This window comes from Gadus macrocephalus, chromosome 22 (genome assembly GCF_031168955.1).
Source record: "Gadus macrocephalus chromosome 22, ASM3116895v1".
Lineage (NCBI taxonomy): Eukaryota > Metazoa > Chordata > Actinopteri > Gadiformes > Gadidae > Gadus > Gadus macrocephalus.
In genome coordinates this window covers 16,449,801-16,468,521 of record NC_082403.1, presented here as the reverse complement: position 1 = coordinate 16,468,521, position 18,721 = coordinate 16,449,801, and the positions used below count along the sequence as shown (strand labels likewise).

The window sequence follows — 18,721 nt, the reverse complement described above, 5'->3', positions numbered from 1 at the left end:
CACAGGCTCTCCACAGGGGTGTGTGCTGAGCCCACTCCTCTACTCTCTGTACACCTTCGACTGCAGTCCCACCCACCTCAGCAACACCATAGTGAAGTTCGCGGACGACACAACGGTGGTTGGACTGATCTCAGAGGGAGACGAGTCTGCCTACAGGGATGAGATCCTGAAGTTAACATCGTGGTGTTCAGACAACAACCTGGCATTGAACATCGCAAAAACTAAGGAGATCATCCTGGACTGTGTAGAGAGAGTCCACACCTTCCGCTTCCTGGGCACCATGATCTCTGCTGGCCTCTCCTGGACTGCCAACACGGTGGCGGTCGTCAAGAAGGCTCAGCAGCGGCTTCACTTCCTCAGGGTGCTCAGGAGGAACAACGTGGGAGAGAAGCTGCTGGTGACCTTCTACCGCTCCACCATCGAGAGTCTTCTGACGTTCTGTATCTCAGTGTGGTTTTCACAGTGCACTGAGGCAGAGCGGAAGAAACTCCAGGGAGTGGTAAACACCGCACAGAGGATCACTGGCTGCCCCCTCCCCTCCCTGAAGGACATATACATCTCCCGCTGCCTAAGCAGAGCGGAGAGAATCATAAAGGACAGCTCCCACCCTGGCTTTCACCTGTTTGACCTGATGCCCTCTGGCAGGCGCTATAGGTCCATCAGAACCAGGTCTTCACGGTTCAGAGACAGCTTCTTCCCTAAAGCTGTATCCACCCTGAACACACACATGCACTGACCCCCGACTGACTGACCCCCCCCTAACCTCCCACTGCTGTATTGTACTTTACTTTATTTTACTTTATTATTTATTTTACATTATTTACATTTCTATTTGGTATACTGTTGTTCTTGTTCTATTTATATATTATTTATTTTCTCGAATGCACCAATTGGGAAAGCTTACTAAAAATTTCGTTGTACTTCACTCGTGCAATGACAATAAAAGGCTTTCTATTCTATCTATTCTATTCTATCTAACTACTAGGCCCTCTGTTGATGAGACATTGAACTCCTTTTAGGAGTTCCCTATATGAAGACAGCTGCACCATTCAGTGATTTGACACAACTCTGCATTTCGGCTAATAATCCAAACTACTCTGAACTCTAACTGCACGCCAGAGTCTCTGAGTCAGTGAGGATTCACAGTGGGGCGTCAACACAGAACCAAATGTGTGGCTCTGATCATTTGTGGGCACTATTGGAGGAAGCTACCTAGCCTGGGCAGTTGGTATGTACGTACTTGTGTTGGACAAGAGGGGGTGAGCTAAAAACAAAATTGCTGATCTGGGAATAAAAAATGTCAACAATGAACCTGTGGTCTTCGCAAAGCGGCCGAATCCTTTCATAAGTGATGTTTCATGTGTGTGTACCTGAAGGCCTTGGGGTTGAGGCCGGCGTGGTGGGGCAGCATGGTGTTCAGGGCGTTCTGCAACATGAGCAGTCGGCGGTACGTCTTCTCCTGCATGGGGAGCAGCAGGCCCAGTCCTCCGTCCAGCGTGGCTGAGGAAGCACAGCGACACTCACAGGTTACACTTCCAGAGTACGGATGAAGCACTGGAGAATAGACTTTAACATAAGGGTTCAGGAAGCCGGGCATTCTTCTACACACACAACTTTCTTTTTGGGGTCAAACGTTTGGGTTCGATCAGAGCGAGAGCAAGAGAGAGAGGGCCAGCCAGAGAGAGAGGGAGCTAGTGAGAGAGAGAGCCAGAGCCACATACCGAACCAGGTGATCTGCTTGTTGTCCCAGGTGAGGGTCTTCTTGCTGGCCACGTCCTGGGACCCCCTGCAGGGCATCCTCCAGAAGGTGTTGACGTTGGCGCCGGCGTTGAAGTCGGCCCGCCGCAGCAGCCGCATGCCCCCGAAGCTCTCCTTAGCTGGCAACCCCACAACAAACCCAGTTGAGTGGCACGCAGTACAGGGCTGTGAGTGGGCAACCCGTGTGTGTGTGCATACGTTTAACATAAGCATACAACTAGGCCGACGTATGCAGACTTTCTTCAACTCAGTATTAGCTTTTATTTTCCAAGCATATCTGAATAATGTATCATGCTTAGGTTTATTTTGCTTAACAATAGTAGTTTGGTTATTAAAACAGCGATAGAGTGAGTATCAGCCTCACAGCCTTACCTTCAGGTAGATACATGTAGACCGAAAGGTTCTTGTCTCGGTCCGACACTAAAGTCAGAGAAAGAATCCATGAGATCACTCATACTTCATAATAGTTAACTGATGTTTAGCTCTATAGCTGAATACAACGTTACCCAGGAAGCCCAGCTGGTTGTTGTCCACCAAGAACTCAATGCTGTAAACCTCCAAGGGCTTTGCGTCCTGTTACAAACAAATAAACAGGAAGTAGGTCAGGAAGACTGACGGTAGAACTGGGCTCTGGATTTGATTAAAACAGAGTTAACACAATCTGGAACGGTCAGGCTTTTCTCTTCAGGACCATTTGGTTTCAGTTCAGCGACGATGTTCCCGTGTACACTACTGTTTTTTCAATGAAGATAACATGAAATTAATCAGAAATAGAGTCTAGCCATTGTTAGTGTGGTAAAAGGACGATACTAGCTGGAAACGGCAGATTTTTTATGGGATATCTACATAGGTGCACAGAGGCCCATTTCCCACCACCATCACTCCTGTGGTCTAATGGTACATTGTTTAGCTAATCGTGTTTAAAGGCTAGTTGATGATTAGAAAACCCTTGTGCAATTGTGTTAGCACAGCTGGACACCTTAATAAAAGTGTAAAAAGTCATGGATAACATGAACTGGTCTGGGTGACCCCAAACTTTTGAACGTGAGCGTAAATCATTCAAATAAACCACAACAGCTCGATGTACCCAAAAGGAGGAGGCTACCGATGCACATTAACAACGAGAACGCCTATTCAACACCATTCCAACAGTTGTGATGCCACCCACCCGGCTAACGAGGGAGAGGGTCTTGCTCTCCGTCTGGTAGCGCAGCAGCGAGACGCTCTTCATGAGGTCCGCCGCCAGGATGAAGTTCTTGATGCTGAACATCTGGTGGATGTGGAGCTGCGTGTCGATGAAGGCCATGCCCGTGAGGTCGTTGTCCTTCAGGCTCCACAGGAAGATCTGTGGGAGGAGGACGACCGGGAGGGTGGAATCGGTCGGAGCGCCAAAAGAATAGAAAGCCCACGATGGAACCACGCAATGATAAAAAGGTTGCGGTGAAATGCAAGTGACTAAAACGAGTTGCTGCTAGGCTCAAAGAGGAGGTCATTGACGATCGAGAGAGCACAGAAACTCTTCTATTTTGTGGCGCACGGCGCTTTAACACATGCAGGACTCGGAGGAAAACAAGAGGTGGCCGCACCTTCTGCCCGATGGCGGAGACCAGGAAGCCGCTGCAGTGGCACAGCGCTGTGACCGGGCCCTTCTGCTCCTTCTCGTACAGCGTCTTGAACTTGTTCTTGGTCAGGGGCTGGCCCGGCTCCGGCACCACCTCGATGATGTCCAGGATCAGGATCTACCAGGAGGCGGAGATACAGAGTGACACACTTATCGTACATCTGGGGGATTTTGGCCTACCGCTAAAACCTTGCAGCGGGGCAGTGCGGTGGGGAAGGCTTTAAGGTAGGCTGTGGGGCAGTGTGGTGGGGAAGGCTTTAAGGTAGGCTGTGGGGCAGTGCGGTGGGGTAGGGGCTGTGGTGGTAGAGCAGCAGCAGCAGCAGCAGCAGCAGCAGCAGCAGCAGCAGCAGCAGCAGCAGCAGCAGCAGCAGGGACTCACCCTGCCCCGACAGGTGACCTCCTCCCCCTGCATCAGGCAGGTGCCGGCGGCGATGTAGCCCTTCAGGCCCGACACCGTCTCCTGGCTCTTCAGGGCCACCGTCTTCATGCAGGTCACGTGCTCCCACTCCTCCAGGTCAATCCTGCCGTGACGGAGAACACCTCGGTCATACACCTTCTATGAACAAACGCTGGGCTGCCCAATGGCATCGCTCTCAGCCAACCCACTGCAAAGGGAACTAGCCCTGGTTTGTACACCGAAGCTAATGGTCCTGGGCACATCTTCTGTAAGCAGTGGATGAGTGGGGATGCCACTCTTTGAAACAACACTTCTGAGACAGGCTCTACCATATGTTGTCATTAATGGCCTGGGTCGTCTTCTTGTGTTTGGAAGTTCAAAATATTGGTTAGGTTTTTTCCGTAAGAGGACTAATTGCGTATTATTATTATCATCATCGTTCACTGGTAGACAACAGTGAATCCCCTGGCCTGACGGAGGAGGTGGGGCTGTGCTGGACCGCCGTATGGGCCCTCTCTTACCGCGTGTTGGGGATGGTCTCCCAGCTGACCGGGGAGATGAGCTGGATGGAGAACTTCTCCTGCTGCGGGTTGATGTAGCGGTCGTCTACAGGCGGGCGGACACAAGAGACAGGTTCAAACCAAAGACTCCGGCCTCCACAGACTACGCTGGGACAAGGGTGACGAGTGCCGCGGTCTTACCTCTGTCTATGGTTTCAAACTCCTTCTCCTCCCCCGTCATCCGGGGGATGCGTGTGGTGGGCTCTTTGATGCTGGTGCATATGGCGTACACCTGGGGGGCATCCACACAACAAGCAGGACAGTCAACTCAACGCAGCGTTGGAAACGGCTCCCATACATGTGTCTTCCTCTTCCTGTCCAACACACTCAAACAGTAGAACGGTGAGTCAGACTATGAAGAGGGGTGAGCTGGGGAGTGTGGAGTCATGAGAAGTGCGTTAAGTGTCTCCACACTGTTGGTACTTTGCGGGTCGGTGAGTTACTAACTGTATCCAGCAATTGCAAGTGATGCGTGAGTATGCTTTAAAAAAGAAAAGGAAAAAAAGGAACAATTTAAGATTTATCTTTGAAGGTTTTCTCCTTTTTATTGTAGAGTGAGTAAGACAGGAGGATTTGGGAGGACATGCAGGAAAGGACCACGTGCAGGAATTGAACCCGGGTCGCTGCGGTCAGGGGCCTTGATGGTACGCTCTCTCCCCCGTTAACCACCAGGGCGCCCCTTGTGTGTTTTGCTTGAATGCATGAATGACTGAATGTGTAAATGAGTGAATGTGTGAATGAGTGAACGAGTGAATGTGTGAACGAGTGAATGCGTGTCTTGCCTTGGACTCCACGTGGTAGGAGACGTAGTGCACGGTGCACCTCAGGGGGATCTTGCGGACGGGCCACGGGGCGTCGTAGGACAGGTAGGTGGGCAGCACACTGATCCGCAGCTCTCCCTGTCGACGGGGGGGATTACACACACACACACACACACACACATTGTACTTGATCCAATGACATACCTAGTACTTCCTCCTGAGTGGAGATAACTGTATATTGTTTGGCACAAAAATATATAATAATAGTTAAATGTATAACTAAAGTATCCCTACTTGGTACAGTGAAGAGGCAGGTGCCTGCGGACCTCCGTGTGTGCGTGCGCACGGGTGCTCACCTGCTTGTTGAAGTACAGGAAGCCTTTGGGACAGTTGATGTTGTGGAAGGGGGAGAAGGACTCGATGGAGCCGTCGATGGTCATGGGGTGCAGGCGGAGGGCGCCGCGCGACGTCACCAGCATCCAGTGAGGGGACGGCCCGCAGATGAACACCTGGAGCCGAGGGGAGGAGAGAGCAGGTCAGCCAGGGTCCCCTTGTCACGCGAGCGAGCGAGACCTCGTCGTTTAAAGACAACGGCGAGGCAGGAACCCAGGCCTTACCCCAGAGTACCCCGAGATGTCCTCAAAGTAGCGGAACCGGGCCACTCGGCTCTTGACGACCACGCCGTCCTCCCCGCCGTCGGCCCGCCGTTCCTTCCTGACCTTTGACCTTTTCTCCCGGAAGTTGATGTTGTGGGGCATCTAGGCAGAACGGTGGGGATGTTTTAATTAAAACGGGAGGAGATGAACCATTCGGTCTCCAGCGGCGGCTGTGGTCCGAGACGTCCACGGACTGGGGGGCCCTTACCTTCTTGAAGCGCACTTTGAGGTTCTGGGCTTGCTGCTGGTCGTAAGGGAAGGCCTCGTAGATGAGCAGCTCCTGGTCGACGTGCACCTGCGGCACAAAGGGGAATGCTTCACAGTGAGACGCATCAGGGGCCTTCCCACGCTGCACTGCTGGGGTGATGGTCACTGGTCTGAATCAGCAGACTCTCTTTCGGGTTCCCCCTCTGCGCCTGCACTGCTGCACCCAGCTGGATAGTGGGATTTGTCTCTCTAGCCTAATACCATCAAGTCCCAAGTGATCCAAAGGTCAATCCTCCTGTATTTTCTGCTCATTATATAGAATGCAATATATATCGACATATCTATCAGAGATGGTACAAAGTCGCCGTTTGGCAAGTCCCGAGTAGAGTCCCAAGTCAAGACAGGGAAAGGCAAGTCGAGAACAAGTCAAAGTCACACCAGAGCCAAGTCGAGTCCAAGTCAAAGTCACACCAGAGCCAAGTCGAGTCCAAGTCCCAAACTTTTTTAAGTCCTGAACAAGTCACCATGTATTTTTACTTACCGTAATGTCATTATTAGGCTATTGATCATAATTTCAGCATATCACTCTAATGTACAGTGTAATTTCTTATCAATACAGTTATAATATGTTCATTGTTTCTGTCTTCAAATCTGTTATATGTGCATGTGCGGAAATCTTATGTTGTCTCAGAGGAGATGTGAGAGTGGACGGTGGGTTTGAATTGTAGTAGTAGTAGGGTTAGGGTTAAAGTATAAATTATATCGAAATTTCGTTTTGATATTATTGAAGATACAAGTGTAGATTTGTCTTCGCTCGCTGTTTTTTTTCATGGAAGTGAATGCGTCTTTGGTGTCTAGCCCTCCAGGCAGGAAATATGTTAGCTATATAAAAAAATAAATGTTTTTGACGCATCGAGTCATTACAAGTCAAAGGGGCAAAGTCAGAGTCAAGTCTCAAGTCAATAGCAGTCAAGTCTAAGTCGAGTCGCAAGTCATGCGTAATTTTGTCAAGTCGATTCTGAAGTCATCAAAATCATGACTCGAGTCCAAGTCATGTGCCTCGAGTCCACATCTCTGCCATCTATAAATATATATTCTAATATATAGAATGTACAATTATTCGATTGAGTAGCACAGTAGGAAGAGTGTTTCCCTGTTTCCCTTCATCTGGACTTACCAGCAGGTAGGGCCTGGTGTGGTTGTTGCCGAGCGACACCAGGGTCACCTCCCTGACCAGAGGGATCTCCCCCTGCCGCGTCACCTCCTCTTTTTTACCCTCCCCCTGCGTGGCCGACTGGCCCGAGGAGCTGTCCACCAACACCCTCTGGCCGACGGGGAAGTTCTTCACCAGGAACACCAGACGCCAGTCGGGGAGCTGGTAGATCTGGAGAACAAGGAGAGGTTACAAGGCATTTAGATCCAGGATTCTCTTTAGCTTGTACGATCAATGACACATGGCTTTCCATGATCGTTAGTGCGCAGTATCGTGCACCCATAGCGATGGTTCAAGGCGTGCGAGTGTGTGCGAGTGGGCGGTACCTCCATCACGCCGTTCTCGCGGACTATCATGCACCAGTGGGTGGGCTCGGCTTTGTCCCCGCCCCCCTCGCCCCCGGGCGGCGCCGAGGCGGAGGAGCCGCGGTTGGGGTCGTCCCGGTTCGCCGCCATTTCCGCGTTGCAGTCTCCGTACAGCATCTCTTCCTCGTCATCCAGCGAGTGGCTAGGAACGCACACAAACACACACACTCTGAGTGAATGTTGTGTACTGTTTTGGTCACCCCGTTGAGCTTTTCTAATGGGAGACAATTCTTTCTTGTGTGAGATGGTTTTGAATTGACAGATAAACACGTACACTCTGTACTACACACGGAGTGTCGTTGTACGGAAAGATTACAAATGTATGAAGGGATAGTCTGGTCACACGGCAATATATTATCAAACTGATTACACATGTGAACAGGGATTTCAAATGTACACACAGATCTTATTCTGCTGAGACAAATCCAACCCCATATGTTCTATACTTAATCAGACCCCAAATATTGTCAACACAAAGCACAAAAGTCCTTCTCTGCATTTATAGGACTAATCAAGCAAACCATAAACGACTGGTTTTCAAGTTTGTTTTGTGCTTTTTAATGTGTTGATATGAATTTTGGCCAAGGATTTTGAATATACAATTAAAATCCAAAATCGAAGCATTTACCAAGGCATGTTGTAAATAATACTAAATAGGGTTGCTTCAGTACCCTAGTCGTGCCCGAGGAAACTCTGGCACCACCAACACCACCGTGGTGTTACACAATTAACCAATGAGTGTCCGAGAAGCTTAAAGATCTATTATACTTTTCTAGTCTTCATTTCTTATTTATGAATCCGATAGAGAAACCTGACACGAATCACAGCCAAAAAACTATGTTGATTTTCAGGAAATTCTTCCTCTCATCTGGGCGCTTTCAGCATTCTCTGTCAAGACTCGGCTTCGTCCTTCTCCGCCCCCTCGCCCCCCTCCTGCCAACCCCAATCCGTTGTGTTTGGTTACCTTCCGGAAGACCTGCGAAGGGCATTACCATGAATGGAAAATCCGGATTGTTGTACATAGATAAATCCCGGAAATTTGAACAAGTGAATGGCGACCGGCGTCCCTAGTGTTTAGCGCTCTGCACAGCCACCCCAGACGGTCAGCAGGGAACACGTCTAAATGCATGTACCTCATTATTTGACACTTTAGTATGGTTAAACATGACCATAAATCATTATAATAACGTTTATAGGTCATAAAAGTCGAAAAGCATAATAGGTGCTCTTTAACTCTCTCTTTCGGATGCACCATCAACATCAACCACCTCAGACAGACCTCTACACAGACAACGAGGCGTGATGTTGAAGTGCCTATTCAGAGGCACTTCAACATCTGGTTAAGAACGCCACTTGAGTTTGCCGAAGAGTAAAGAGTTCATAAATTGGTTGCAGAGCAAAACATAGGATTTTTACACCCGCTTTCTCCAAATGTCTTATTTTAGTCACAGCGATAAAATGACGCTATGTTGAAGATCATATAAGACTTATTACGACGCTCAAAAACAAAACAGGTGATTGTGGGTCCTCCACTTTAAGGCGCAGGCTGACTCAAGGCCTGGACTCACCTCAGCTCCTGGAAGACGGTCTCGGACTCGGACAGGCTGCGGCACACCGTGTCGTCCCGGACCGGGCAGCTCACCATCTTGTTCTCCGTGGTGAACATCCCGCTCACGTCGCGGTACGCACACAGCGAGATCACACGAGATTGCTGCAGAGGAGGAGGAGGGCGAGAGAGAGAGAGGGAGCGAGAGAGAGAGAGGGTGCGAGCGAGCGAGAGAGAGTGCGAGAGAGCGAGAGAGGGCAAGAGAGAGAGGGCAAGAGAGAGAAAGATGCACAGAGAGAGAGAAATGTAGGAATAATCATAAGAGAATAATAACTCATGTAAAAAGGAGAGTTGGAGTGGAACTCTACTGAATTCATAAAATCACGAGATGATATGGAGGTGGGGGCCGACGAGAGGAGACGCCCGGGGACTCACGGTGGAGATGTGGGGCTTCTGCAGGGCCAGCCTGTGTGTCTTGCCCAGGTACGAGTCGCTCTTCAGCACGAACATGGTGACCGCGCCGTCCGCCGTCATGATGACGACGTGGGGGTCGGCCACGGAGCAGTGCACGATGGGGGACCCCAGGTCCACAGGGATGAAGTGCAGCTGGGTCACTGGTGGCAAACGGAAGAGATTGATTACAACAGTCAAAGCTGCTGCGGGTGAGGTTTGAGTTGTAGAGAGAGAGCAGAAGAGGTAGAGATCTTTGAGACTAAACTAAACTGGATCGCATCCCTCGTTATGCTTCCCCACCAAGATTGCATTTCACACCTGTGATTGACCGGCAAGATGGCTTCCCGGACCAATCAGGGGGGGGGGGGGGGAATGCCCTTATTGGTCAGAAATGGTCGGGAGCCATCTTAATTCTGTATCGTCTCATACAGAAACTCGTATTGTAAGAGAGCATATCACAGAGTAAAGCTTATCGATGGCTATAGCATTTCTAACAAATGGCACTAAAATGACTTCTCCAGGTTCAATCAGAACCACGTGTGGACTTGCCTCCTTCCAGCAGGCGTATGCCCATGGGCGACACCTGGATGATGTACTTGTTGTCCCCGATGTTGCCCGCAAACACGGTGGGCCCCTGCGTGGCGAAGCCGCTGGTGTCCAGCTCCATGATCTCCTGGCCCGTCTGCAGGATCTGCAGGGGGGAGGGTGCGCACGGTTGGAGTGACATGTTGCGAGGCCAATCCAAGCGGTGGATGCGTCTCCATTGTGCGCGTGCGTACCATGGTGGAGTCCTCGCGGCTCAGGATGAGGAAGCCGTGCTTCTTCTTGTCCTCCTCCTCCGCGGGCTTCTCCTCCTCCTTGGCTCCCTGCTCCTCCTTCCCCGCCTGCTCCTTCTCCTCGCCGGCCTCGCCCTCCTCCTCCTCCTCATCCTCCCCCTCCCCGCGCTCCGACACCTCCTTCTCGCCTCCGTCCCCTGAATCTTCCTTTTTCGCCGGCTGGTTGGTTTAATACACGATACATAAATACATGATTACATGAATACGAGTCCTGGTCAAGTTGTCTGATTATACGTGTAAATATACCGATATTTTGGTATTTCTTTACTAAAAATCTTGACTGAAACCAGTTTCCATTCATTGTTGCTCTTTTCCTTAATCATGGGTCTGTCCCATTATGCATCAGGGCATAGCAACTTGCCTAGACTAGTCTGCTACCTGTGCCTTAGTACATAAAAAGGAACAGATCCATAATTCGTGCTATGAGTGACACCTTGATTTGTCCTTATGCAATAATAGCAGATCAGAGATATTGTGATCCTTTTCGACCCTTAAACTAACTGCCCCCCCAATAAACAATACGTCAGCTCTATTGTAAAAGTTAACTTTCGAATACATTTACATTATACTACATTTACATACATATACGCTTTTATTGAAAGGGATTTACAAAAAGTACATTTGTCAGAAGAAGGAGAAACAATACATCTCTGTCGGACTCGGTACAATAGGGCTGTTCTTAGAGCCAAGTGCAAAGCACTAACAATCGCTAGGTTACACAACAAAGATAGCTAGGATAAGATGCTGCACGACCAAGTCCTATGACCAAGTAAGACATACAATATGTGCGTACAGTAAGTGCCAGGACGTACGACAGACAATAAGTAGGAGGGGTGTGAGGGGTAGGAGGACTCAATAAATCGTGTGAAGGAAGTGATCCAAACCCGGCTACCTTTTTGTCGTCTTTGGCCTCGTTGGAGATGACCGTCCACATGTCGTGGCAGCCAGGCAGCTCGAAGGTGGTGACCACCTGAGGTCTGATGCTCCTCTGGTTAGACCACCACATGCCCCCCGCAGGAGAGAGAGGAACATCAAGAGGCAGGCAAACAGGTTTGGGGGGGGGGGGGGTCTCATAAGTACAAATACCACCAGAGGAATACAATTTTACAGAGTTAATTTGCGTCCTTATTGAAACAAGCCGCTCTATAAATCAGGCTCACTCTGTCTAGCCTGTAAGCCTACGAACCACAAAAACAATACAAATCTGCCTTGTGGGTTTTGTTGTCCTCGCAAGATCACACACAATCCTACAATTTGTCTTGCCCCCCATTACCTTATTAACTTGTTAATATGTAAATAACACAGATTGTGTTGCTTGATAACTTTGTGTTGCTTGATAATAATCACCTACGTGCCAAGAGCAGCTACCACCCACTCAAACGAGTTTAAATCTATTCAGAGTTTGCCGCAAATTAACACATTGGCTTAATTAGTAGAATGACATAACCTGCTCTCCTGGTCCAGAGAACCTCCGTTGTGTTACAAAAGACACTCGATGAGCGTTCCAACACTGAAATGACGGGCGTTAATCATCACGACTGCATCATTGAAAGAGCATGTTTGGTGGCAGCCTGCCGATGCTGTCCCTGGGGTGTTACAAGCAGGCCCGTCGTTCTCTGAGCCTGCCCTGGTAACCCAGGCTTTAGCTTAGTGTAGCACCAGCATGGCTCAACCTGCAGCGGACGGCCCTCGCCACTGCACGTTGGAGCCACAGTGCGGCATCATCTGTCTATACACACACACACACACGCACACACACACACAGACACGCGGGTGCATATTGCAGTGCGGTACGATATTTACCTGAAGCACAGACAGAGCACCATTCTTGCCGAAACCAGAGCACACCACGACTTCCAGGTCAGGCTCGGGGTTGCTCTGGAACTGAGGACAGATAGGGGCGCGGTGAATTCCTTTACACAGTAATGAAATAAAACCACGCAGATGACCTCAGCACTGCTGCGGAGCGAGAAGAAAATAATGAGGTGGTGACACCCCCCCCTCCCTTCCAAGTACTACGACTGAGTAACATGTCAATGCAATACTATTCAACCATACAGAGAAAGACTGCTGAAATGGTTTCAGTTGACTTTGTTTACATCAAAGAGTTGATTGCTAATAAACATCTCGCAGTACTAAAGTATCCGTTCGTCAGTTAAACACATTGAGACATGAGCGTATCATTTACATTTACATTTAGGACTTACATCGGTTAATACACACATTGACACACCGACGGCAGAGTCAACCATGCAAGGCGACATTCACTGGGTTATCTTTTATGGAACTTTCCAATACAAATCAGTGTTATTCGATAATAACTTTGATTAATTACACAGATTATATTACACAGATGTATTGAAAAGTGTGCAACAACGCTTTTTAAGAACTAATTTCCAGTCAAAGGGTTAAATCACTGCCTCAGAAGGCTGGGACAGACACCCATTCTTAGAGTTAATTGTACCTCTTCAGACAGGAAGGCCGGCTCGCCCATGGAGGCGTTAGCACAAGGTCCAATGTTGAGGATGCTGTCACACACCTGTGGACGAATGAAAGGGGAAAATTAGGTCCATTGCTATGACTATAATCCAGACCATTTAGGTGCATGACAGCCAAGTGAACCAATTATTTTACCTCAAAAGAGTAGGTGGCTAGTTGAGTGCCGGACTGGGCCTCGCTGCCGTACACTTCGATCTCATCCACCTCATCTGAAAGGAGTGAAACGTGAATGACGGGAAACTCATAAATTCTATATTCTAGAGGCATCGTTCAAATACATAACAGGATCTCATCTAAATACCAGTCCAGTTGGCCGAAGTGTCCAGCCTCTTCTTCTTGCTCGGTGGCTCCTCCTGACAACAAGCAAAGTCACAACAGATTCAACATGATCAAACCCAACACTGCTTCATGCAATCCTTTCAAAGGTCTGGTACTGCTCAGTGGTGCAGAGGGGGTGTACAAAAACAATATACGAATAAAGGTAAGATACACGCCTTGATTATTCTGACAGATTGTCAACACAAACAGAAATCATCCTTGTGAGCCCTTCCAGATGTTAACCTTGTCATCACAAGGCCTATTTCTGAGTTTTATTCTGAAAATATCCAACCCAAATTAAATAGATTAGCCTATATCTACACAAATGCAAAAAGCTATCACATGTAATCTTGTAAAAGGAAGAACACCTGTTGTTGTGCAAGTGAAATATTCAATGTGGATACAACTTGGTTAGAGTGAATAAAGCTAGAATAGCTTTAGAATACAAAAGTATAATAGCGCCATAGCACAACATCTGATTAGTACCTGGGTCAATATTTGATTCCAATTGAGTTAATTAAAAGATTAGGAGAGGTTTAGGCAAAATCACTAAATCAATCAATAAATCCAATGCAGAATTGACAATGTAAACTTGTTGAGACACAAACCGGTAGATATCTTGAGGACCCATCGTATAATTTTGATCCCTCTATTGAAAGGTCAAGGCGAAAATAAATGTATGACGCAAAGTCATACAATAACAGTTGCACTATACTGCCACCAGATGGCAACAAAGAAGGTGTTTTCTGATAGCAATTGACCTATTTCCTCTGAAACCCTCTTAGATCCTAATTATTGATTGTAAACACAATGGTTATTTGCTAAATGGCGTCAAGACACTAGATTATCTGTTTACAGTGTTTTTTTTGCAATCAAACAAACTAATGAATAGACTTCTGTACTCATTTTTGTTCATCTTTCAACATCGTTGTCTACGCCATCTCAAATAAATTTGATTGCTCCGATGAACGCTAAACTTCCCTCAGGCCGTTGTTTTGAAATCCTCCCTGTGGCGCTCCTCGTTTGTCCTGAACTAGAACTCACTGTTCCAGTACATAAAGCTGAACCCCTCCCCCTTGTGCTGATTGGTCCAATCATTTCCTAATTTCTAGGAAAGAATTTAGAGGGGCCGGACTGAGAGCAGCAGAATGGGACCTGAGATCCACTTGAGCTATCTGAAAGAAGGAGCCCACATAAGCGAGGCGTCCTACCGGCTTGTCCTTGTCCCTCTCCTTCTCCTGCTGGCCCTCCTCGGCGGGGGCCTCCTGCAGCTTCTCCGTGTACTTCAGCAGCAGAGAGTTGCCCAGGCGCGACCCCAGGAACAGGTAGCCGGGCTCCATGGTCATCATCTGGTGGAGGGGAGAGCGCAACGCTGCAAACCACGTCCTTCTCATACGGCTAGTGGACCTGACCACTGGCTGAGCACCAGCACTCATTATTCTCTTTGAGCCGAAGGACTGTTTGCCTTAAGAGGTGCAGTACAGTGCATGTGATGTACTGTGCATGTGACGTACACATAATTAAGTCCAGCGGAGTCTCAACGTTTTTTCTGAATCCTCTCATTCAATGAGTACGGGTGCACATTTACCCCAGTCACCTAGACTGCAATTAATATCCCAGTTACTTACAATGTTTGGTCATTTATAGCTATAAGACAGTTCTAGAACCAAACCGCCCCTTACAGTTCAAGCGGTCTATTAGTGATGATGCCATTTTGCGCATAGTATAGAATCTGAAAGATGGACTTGTATCCCAGCAGTCCAGTGACGCTGGGATACCAGCGGTCAGTCACTCACGCAGGTGGTCAGCACGCTGGCGGCTGCCTTGTCAAAGTGGAAGGCCCTCACGCTCCTCATGCCGTCGGTGATCAGGGTCAGCACGTAGCTGGAGGAAGAGGACGTCAGTATGCATACTAGTACGTAGCTATGCATGTAGGTAGGTATGCCTGGATGAATATATTGGGCTTGTATGTGCATGTGTTTTTGTCTGTTATTTACTCGTCTCTGTAAACGCACCCTTGACTGTGAGAAAGGTGCATTATAAAATATGAATCATTATAATTATTAATATAGATAAAATGCATACAGAGGTAGATGCACCGTATGCTATTTATTGGAGCATACAGCATAGAGAAAATAATCCCACCCCTCCCTCCAGGCCTTCCTTAAGACCCTTAAGTGTCCTAAAAGCTTAACCCTCTCTCGGACATTACGTTTCACTTTCATCCATGTGTAAACTAGTGTCGCTACATTACAAGGGGGGTATTGATAAGGGACATCAATCTTATTGAGACGTTCCTTTATGGTGGTTGCAATCTCCAACATCACCGCAGGACTTTTAAGAGAGCTATATTTTTCCACAGCATTGTGGCTGAAAAAGATTTCTTGCAGCATTAACCCTTTTGGCACCAAACTCACATTTCACCTCCCTTCAGCGAGATCACCATCTTGTCGTGGCCGATGAAGGAGGACTGTGAGCAGTCCAGGGAGATCTTCACCTCGTCCTGCACACCTGGACAATGACGATATGGGCGCAGCATTCATGGATGAGTATTCTGACCCCGTGCAGACGGACAGACACAGCCATGGTAGATCAAGAGCACTCACGCAGTGGGAAGGCTGTGGTCCCGGTCGTTTGAGAATTTAGGGAAACTCCGAATGGTGGAACGCTCTGGTTGAGATACAGCAATGAATTCACAGCAAACACCACCACGCCACCTGCATGGGACGCATCATAATGAAGGGACTGTTGAATTATAAACATGGCAACTTCTTTACCCAAAACATTGGAGTTACATTAATGTAACAGATTCTACCTTGTACTGCTTTTGCGTAAAATAACAGCCATTTAACTCTTTGTTTCAATTATTCAAAGCATTTGAGAGTAGTTTATTTTAGATTTGCATACAGTTCTTTATAAAGAAACAACACAATCTTTAAGGAATTTATGTCTTGCTGGTGAAATAAATTACAATAGTTTCTTAAAATGTTTCTCGCGAAATTCAATCCTTGCTAAATCTGATCTAAGATCAAAATAGTTTTTGGTCACATAATGTGAAGCGCCTCTTAGATGTAACTGTGTTTAAGGGGCTATTAAAGTTATGCTCTAGATCCTTTCCTTATTCCCTGCCCTCCAACCAAAGGCCTCAGGGCTCACTCACCGATGGGCTTGGGAACAGCCATGACCTGGGTACAGTCAAAGGGCAGGTTAGTGAGTGACCAGATGACCGGGTGCACCTTCTGCATGATGTTGAGGGAGATGGCCACAATGCTGCAGGTGTCCTGGCGCACAGCCACGCGGCTGCCAGACACACAAACACACACAGTTTGACCATGAACTCATTACAACCCAGTGTTAGTTAGTTTTTTCCTTCTTCTTGAAATTAAAGTGTTGTTGAATATGACGATTTTAAAAACACCATGTTTTCATATTTAATATACTCAAGTTAGAGTTTTCTGTTTTCATGAAATAGTCATAAATACTGCACGCAGTAACACATCAGCAACAAGAGACGCTGAATAAAAAGAAAAAGTAAACGTAAAATGACTGCACTGCAGAACTCACCCAGGCCACGTTTGGTTTGGCTCAAAGAGGATGAGCAGGGTGGGCTCATAGTAGCCATGGAGGAACTTCATGTCGATGATGTTAAGCAATTTCTCATCCAGCTCGCGGACATCAATGAGGTAGCTGGGAAGGAAGCTGGACTTGGGCCTGGAGAAGAAAGAGAGCGAGAACATAAGTTTGAAATCCACCAGAAACATCTATGCAACAAAACATATCCACTCTTCGGAGTTGAGACGTGTGTGTGTGCGTGTGCGTGTGTGTGTACCCTTCGCCAACGCCCCCCTCCTGTTCATCCGTCAGAGTGTCCTTTCTGAACGGCAACACAACCAGTTTAGTGCCGTAAACCAGCATCACAGCGCAGCGGTTCTCAGGGTCCACACGTACCATGGGGGTGTGGACGTTTTGCACAAATCCGTCCTGAGGAACACAAGGCAACAGCAGGGCAATGTAGCAGCACAAGCTGGTCATAGCTGGTCAAAGAGCGCCAGAGCGAGAGAAATGGAGCGAGAGCAAGAGCGCCACTTACCCTGAGCTCTGGCTCCTCAAAGAAATGAAGAGAAAGAGTTTTCAGGTCGTGGGTGCCTGGGTCATACTCCACCACTGACAACTATAAAACATGAGAAGATGTAGGTACATTTAACAAATATATTTTCATTTATTGTATGCGACAATATTTTGTCTTGTTTTTGACAATCTGGACACTATTGTAATGACAAAATAGCATTACCATTAAATAAATGACATGACTATGTTGTGAAAGTATATTAGTGCACATTACATAAAAGCCAACCCTTCAGTGTACAACTGCCCAGATGCTGGTACCTTAGCATCTTTGAAGCTGAGCAGCAGTGCATCCCTGTTGGCCCCCGACAGCTGGACACTGGCCATGGACATGATGTTGCCAAAGAGAGAGAAGGATGCCACCTGCTCCAGCTTCTCCTTCCGGGTCTTGGCATCTATTATGAGACAAGAATCAACTCAGCCCAAAAGTAGACTAAATCATGGCCGTTTACATATGACAATAACAAACTTGTCAGAGGAAGACATACCCGGAGCCTTTTCAGCCTTTGAGGTCGTCTAAAAACAATGATACAAATTGATTAGGATTTAAAAGGAATACTTTTTTATATATATATATAATTCAATGTAAATGCAGTTATAATATAAGTGGCCTTTTCACCTCCACATCATGGATTATCCTGTAGACATAGAGCTGAGATGTTCCCGCAACAACCAAGTTCTTCTCCTTGTTTGAGATGAAGTTGCAGTAGACTGAGAACTCCACTGCAGTGGGAGTATGTGCTTGCCTGTACACAGCATACATACTGGACAGTGGACCTCCACACCCGACAGGCGAGTCACCTCACTATGAGCTACAATGGAGAACACCAAAAACTGTGAAACATATTTTATATGCATGTATTCACGTCATCTTACATAAATGTAGTCACATATACGTCGCATTCGGCCAATGGATCGCCATTGCAACAACCAAACGATGTTTTCATACTACCACGACCCCATTCATCCTCAAATCCTGAGAAAAGTGACCGACACCTGCGTGCTTGCTAAAAGGAAACATATTTTCTTATAGCCTTTGCCCTGAACGATAACGTATACATTATATTTGTGTGCAGCAATTATTTAATAGTGACAGTGTAAATAACCCATGTGTGTGAAGAACCGGTAGCTTGGCTTGCTAACCTAGCTAATAAAGCTAGCTTATGTAGCCAGCTTTTAAAGTATGGGCGCACCACACCAAACGGTTAAGGAACCTTTACGCTATTTCTACACAATGCTTCGTTGAACATACCGAAGGTAAATTCCTTATTTGACTTTCCAGGCTACGGTTTCCTTTAAAGACTGCACATCTCCTATGAGTCGCAGGCTAGGTTAACGCTGTTTTCATTGTAAAGAGGCGTGTTGTGTATTGAAGTGGCGCCGTTTCTTCCGGTGCCGCCGATTTC

General features: G+C 47.6%; 1 protein-coding gene across 2 annotated transcripts in view; it reads right to left on the bottom strand.

The window, feature by feature from the left end:
* cpsf1 (cleavage and polyadenylation specific factor 1) overlaps positions 1-18,721 on the bottom strand; it is a 22,705-nt gene extending 3,984 nt beyond the window's left edge. The window contains exons 1-37 of one of the 2 annotated variants that reach the window (XM_060043023.1): positions 18,568-18,721; positions 17,935-18,127; positions 17,804-17,831; positions 17,577-17,710; positions 17,281-17,361; positions 17,020-17,171; positions 16,755-16,901; positions 16,351-16,490; positions 15,797-15,907; positions 15,608-15,701; positions 14,987-15,074; positions 14,402-14,539; positions 13,174-13,225; positions 13,008-13,081; positions 12,838-12,912; positions 12,177-12,257; positions 11,266-11,361; positions 10,317-10,532; positions 10,087-10,228; positions 9,520-9,698; positions 9,107-9,249; positions 8,503-8,514; positions 7,500-7,680; positions 7,138-7,344; positions 5,962-6,048; positions 5,715-5,855; positions 5,454-5,606; positions 5,119-5,235; positions 4,478-4,568; positions 4,298-4,382; positions 3,759-3,900; positions 3,345-3,497; positions 2,927-3,103; positions 2,265-2,331; positions 2,131-2,178; positions 1,722-1,877; positions 1,371-1,500 (exon numbers count right to left, since the gene is read on the bottom strand). In XM_060043023.1, coding sequence (XP_059899006.1) covers positions 1,371-1,500; positions 1,722-1,877; positions 2,131-2,178; positions 2,265-2,331; positions 2,927-3,103; positions 3,345-3,497; positions 3,759-3,900; positions 4,298-4,382; positions 4,478-4,568; positions 5,119-5,235; positions 5,454-5,606; positions 5,715-5,855; positions 5,962-6,048; positions 7,138-7,344; positions 7,500-7,680; positions 8,503-8,514; positions 9,107-9,249; positions 9,520-9,698; positions 10,087-10,228; positions 10,317-10,532; positions 11,266-11,361; positions 12,177-12,257; positions 12,838-12,912; positions 13,008-13,081; positions 13,174-13,225; positions 14,402-14,539; positions 14,987-15,074; positions 15,608-15,701; positions 15,797-15,907; positions 16,351-16,490; positions 16,755-16,901; positions 17,020-17,171; positions 17,281-17,361; positions 17,577-17,710; positions 17,804-17,831; positions 17,935-18,078 — 4,262 coding nt within the window. In that variant the 5' untranslated portion in view covers positions 18,079-18,127; positions 18,568-18,721. The remainder of the gene's footprint in view (positions 1-1,370; positions 1,501-1,721; positions 1,878-2,130; positions 2,179-2,264; positions 2,332-2,926; positions 3,104-3,344; positions 3,498-3,758; positions 3,901-4,297; positions 4,383-4,477; positions 4,569-5,118; positions 5,236-5,453; positions 5,607-5,714; positions 5,856-5,961; positions 6,049-7,137; positions 7,345-7,499; positions 7,681-8,502; positions 8,515-9,106; positions 9,250-9,519; positions 9,699-10,086; positions 10,229-10,316; positions 10,533-11,265; positions 11,362-12,176; positions 12,258-12,837; positions 12,913-13,007; positions 13,082-13,173; positions 13,226-14,401; positions 14,540-14,986; positions 15,075-15,607; positions 15,702-15,796; positions 15,908-16,350; positions 16,491-16,754; positions 16,902-17,019; positions 17,172-17,280; positions 17,362-17,576; positions 17,711-17,803; positions 17,832-17,934; positions 18,128-18,567) is intronic. The other variant, XM_060043024.1, reaches the window with a different exon arrangement.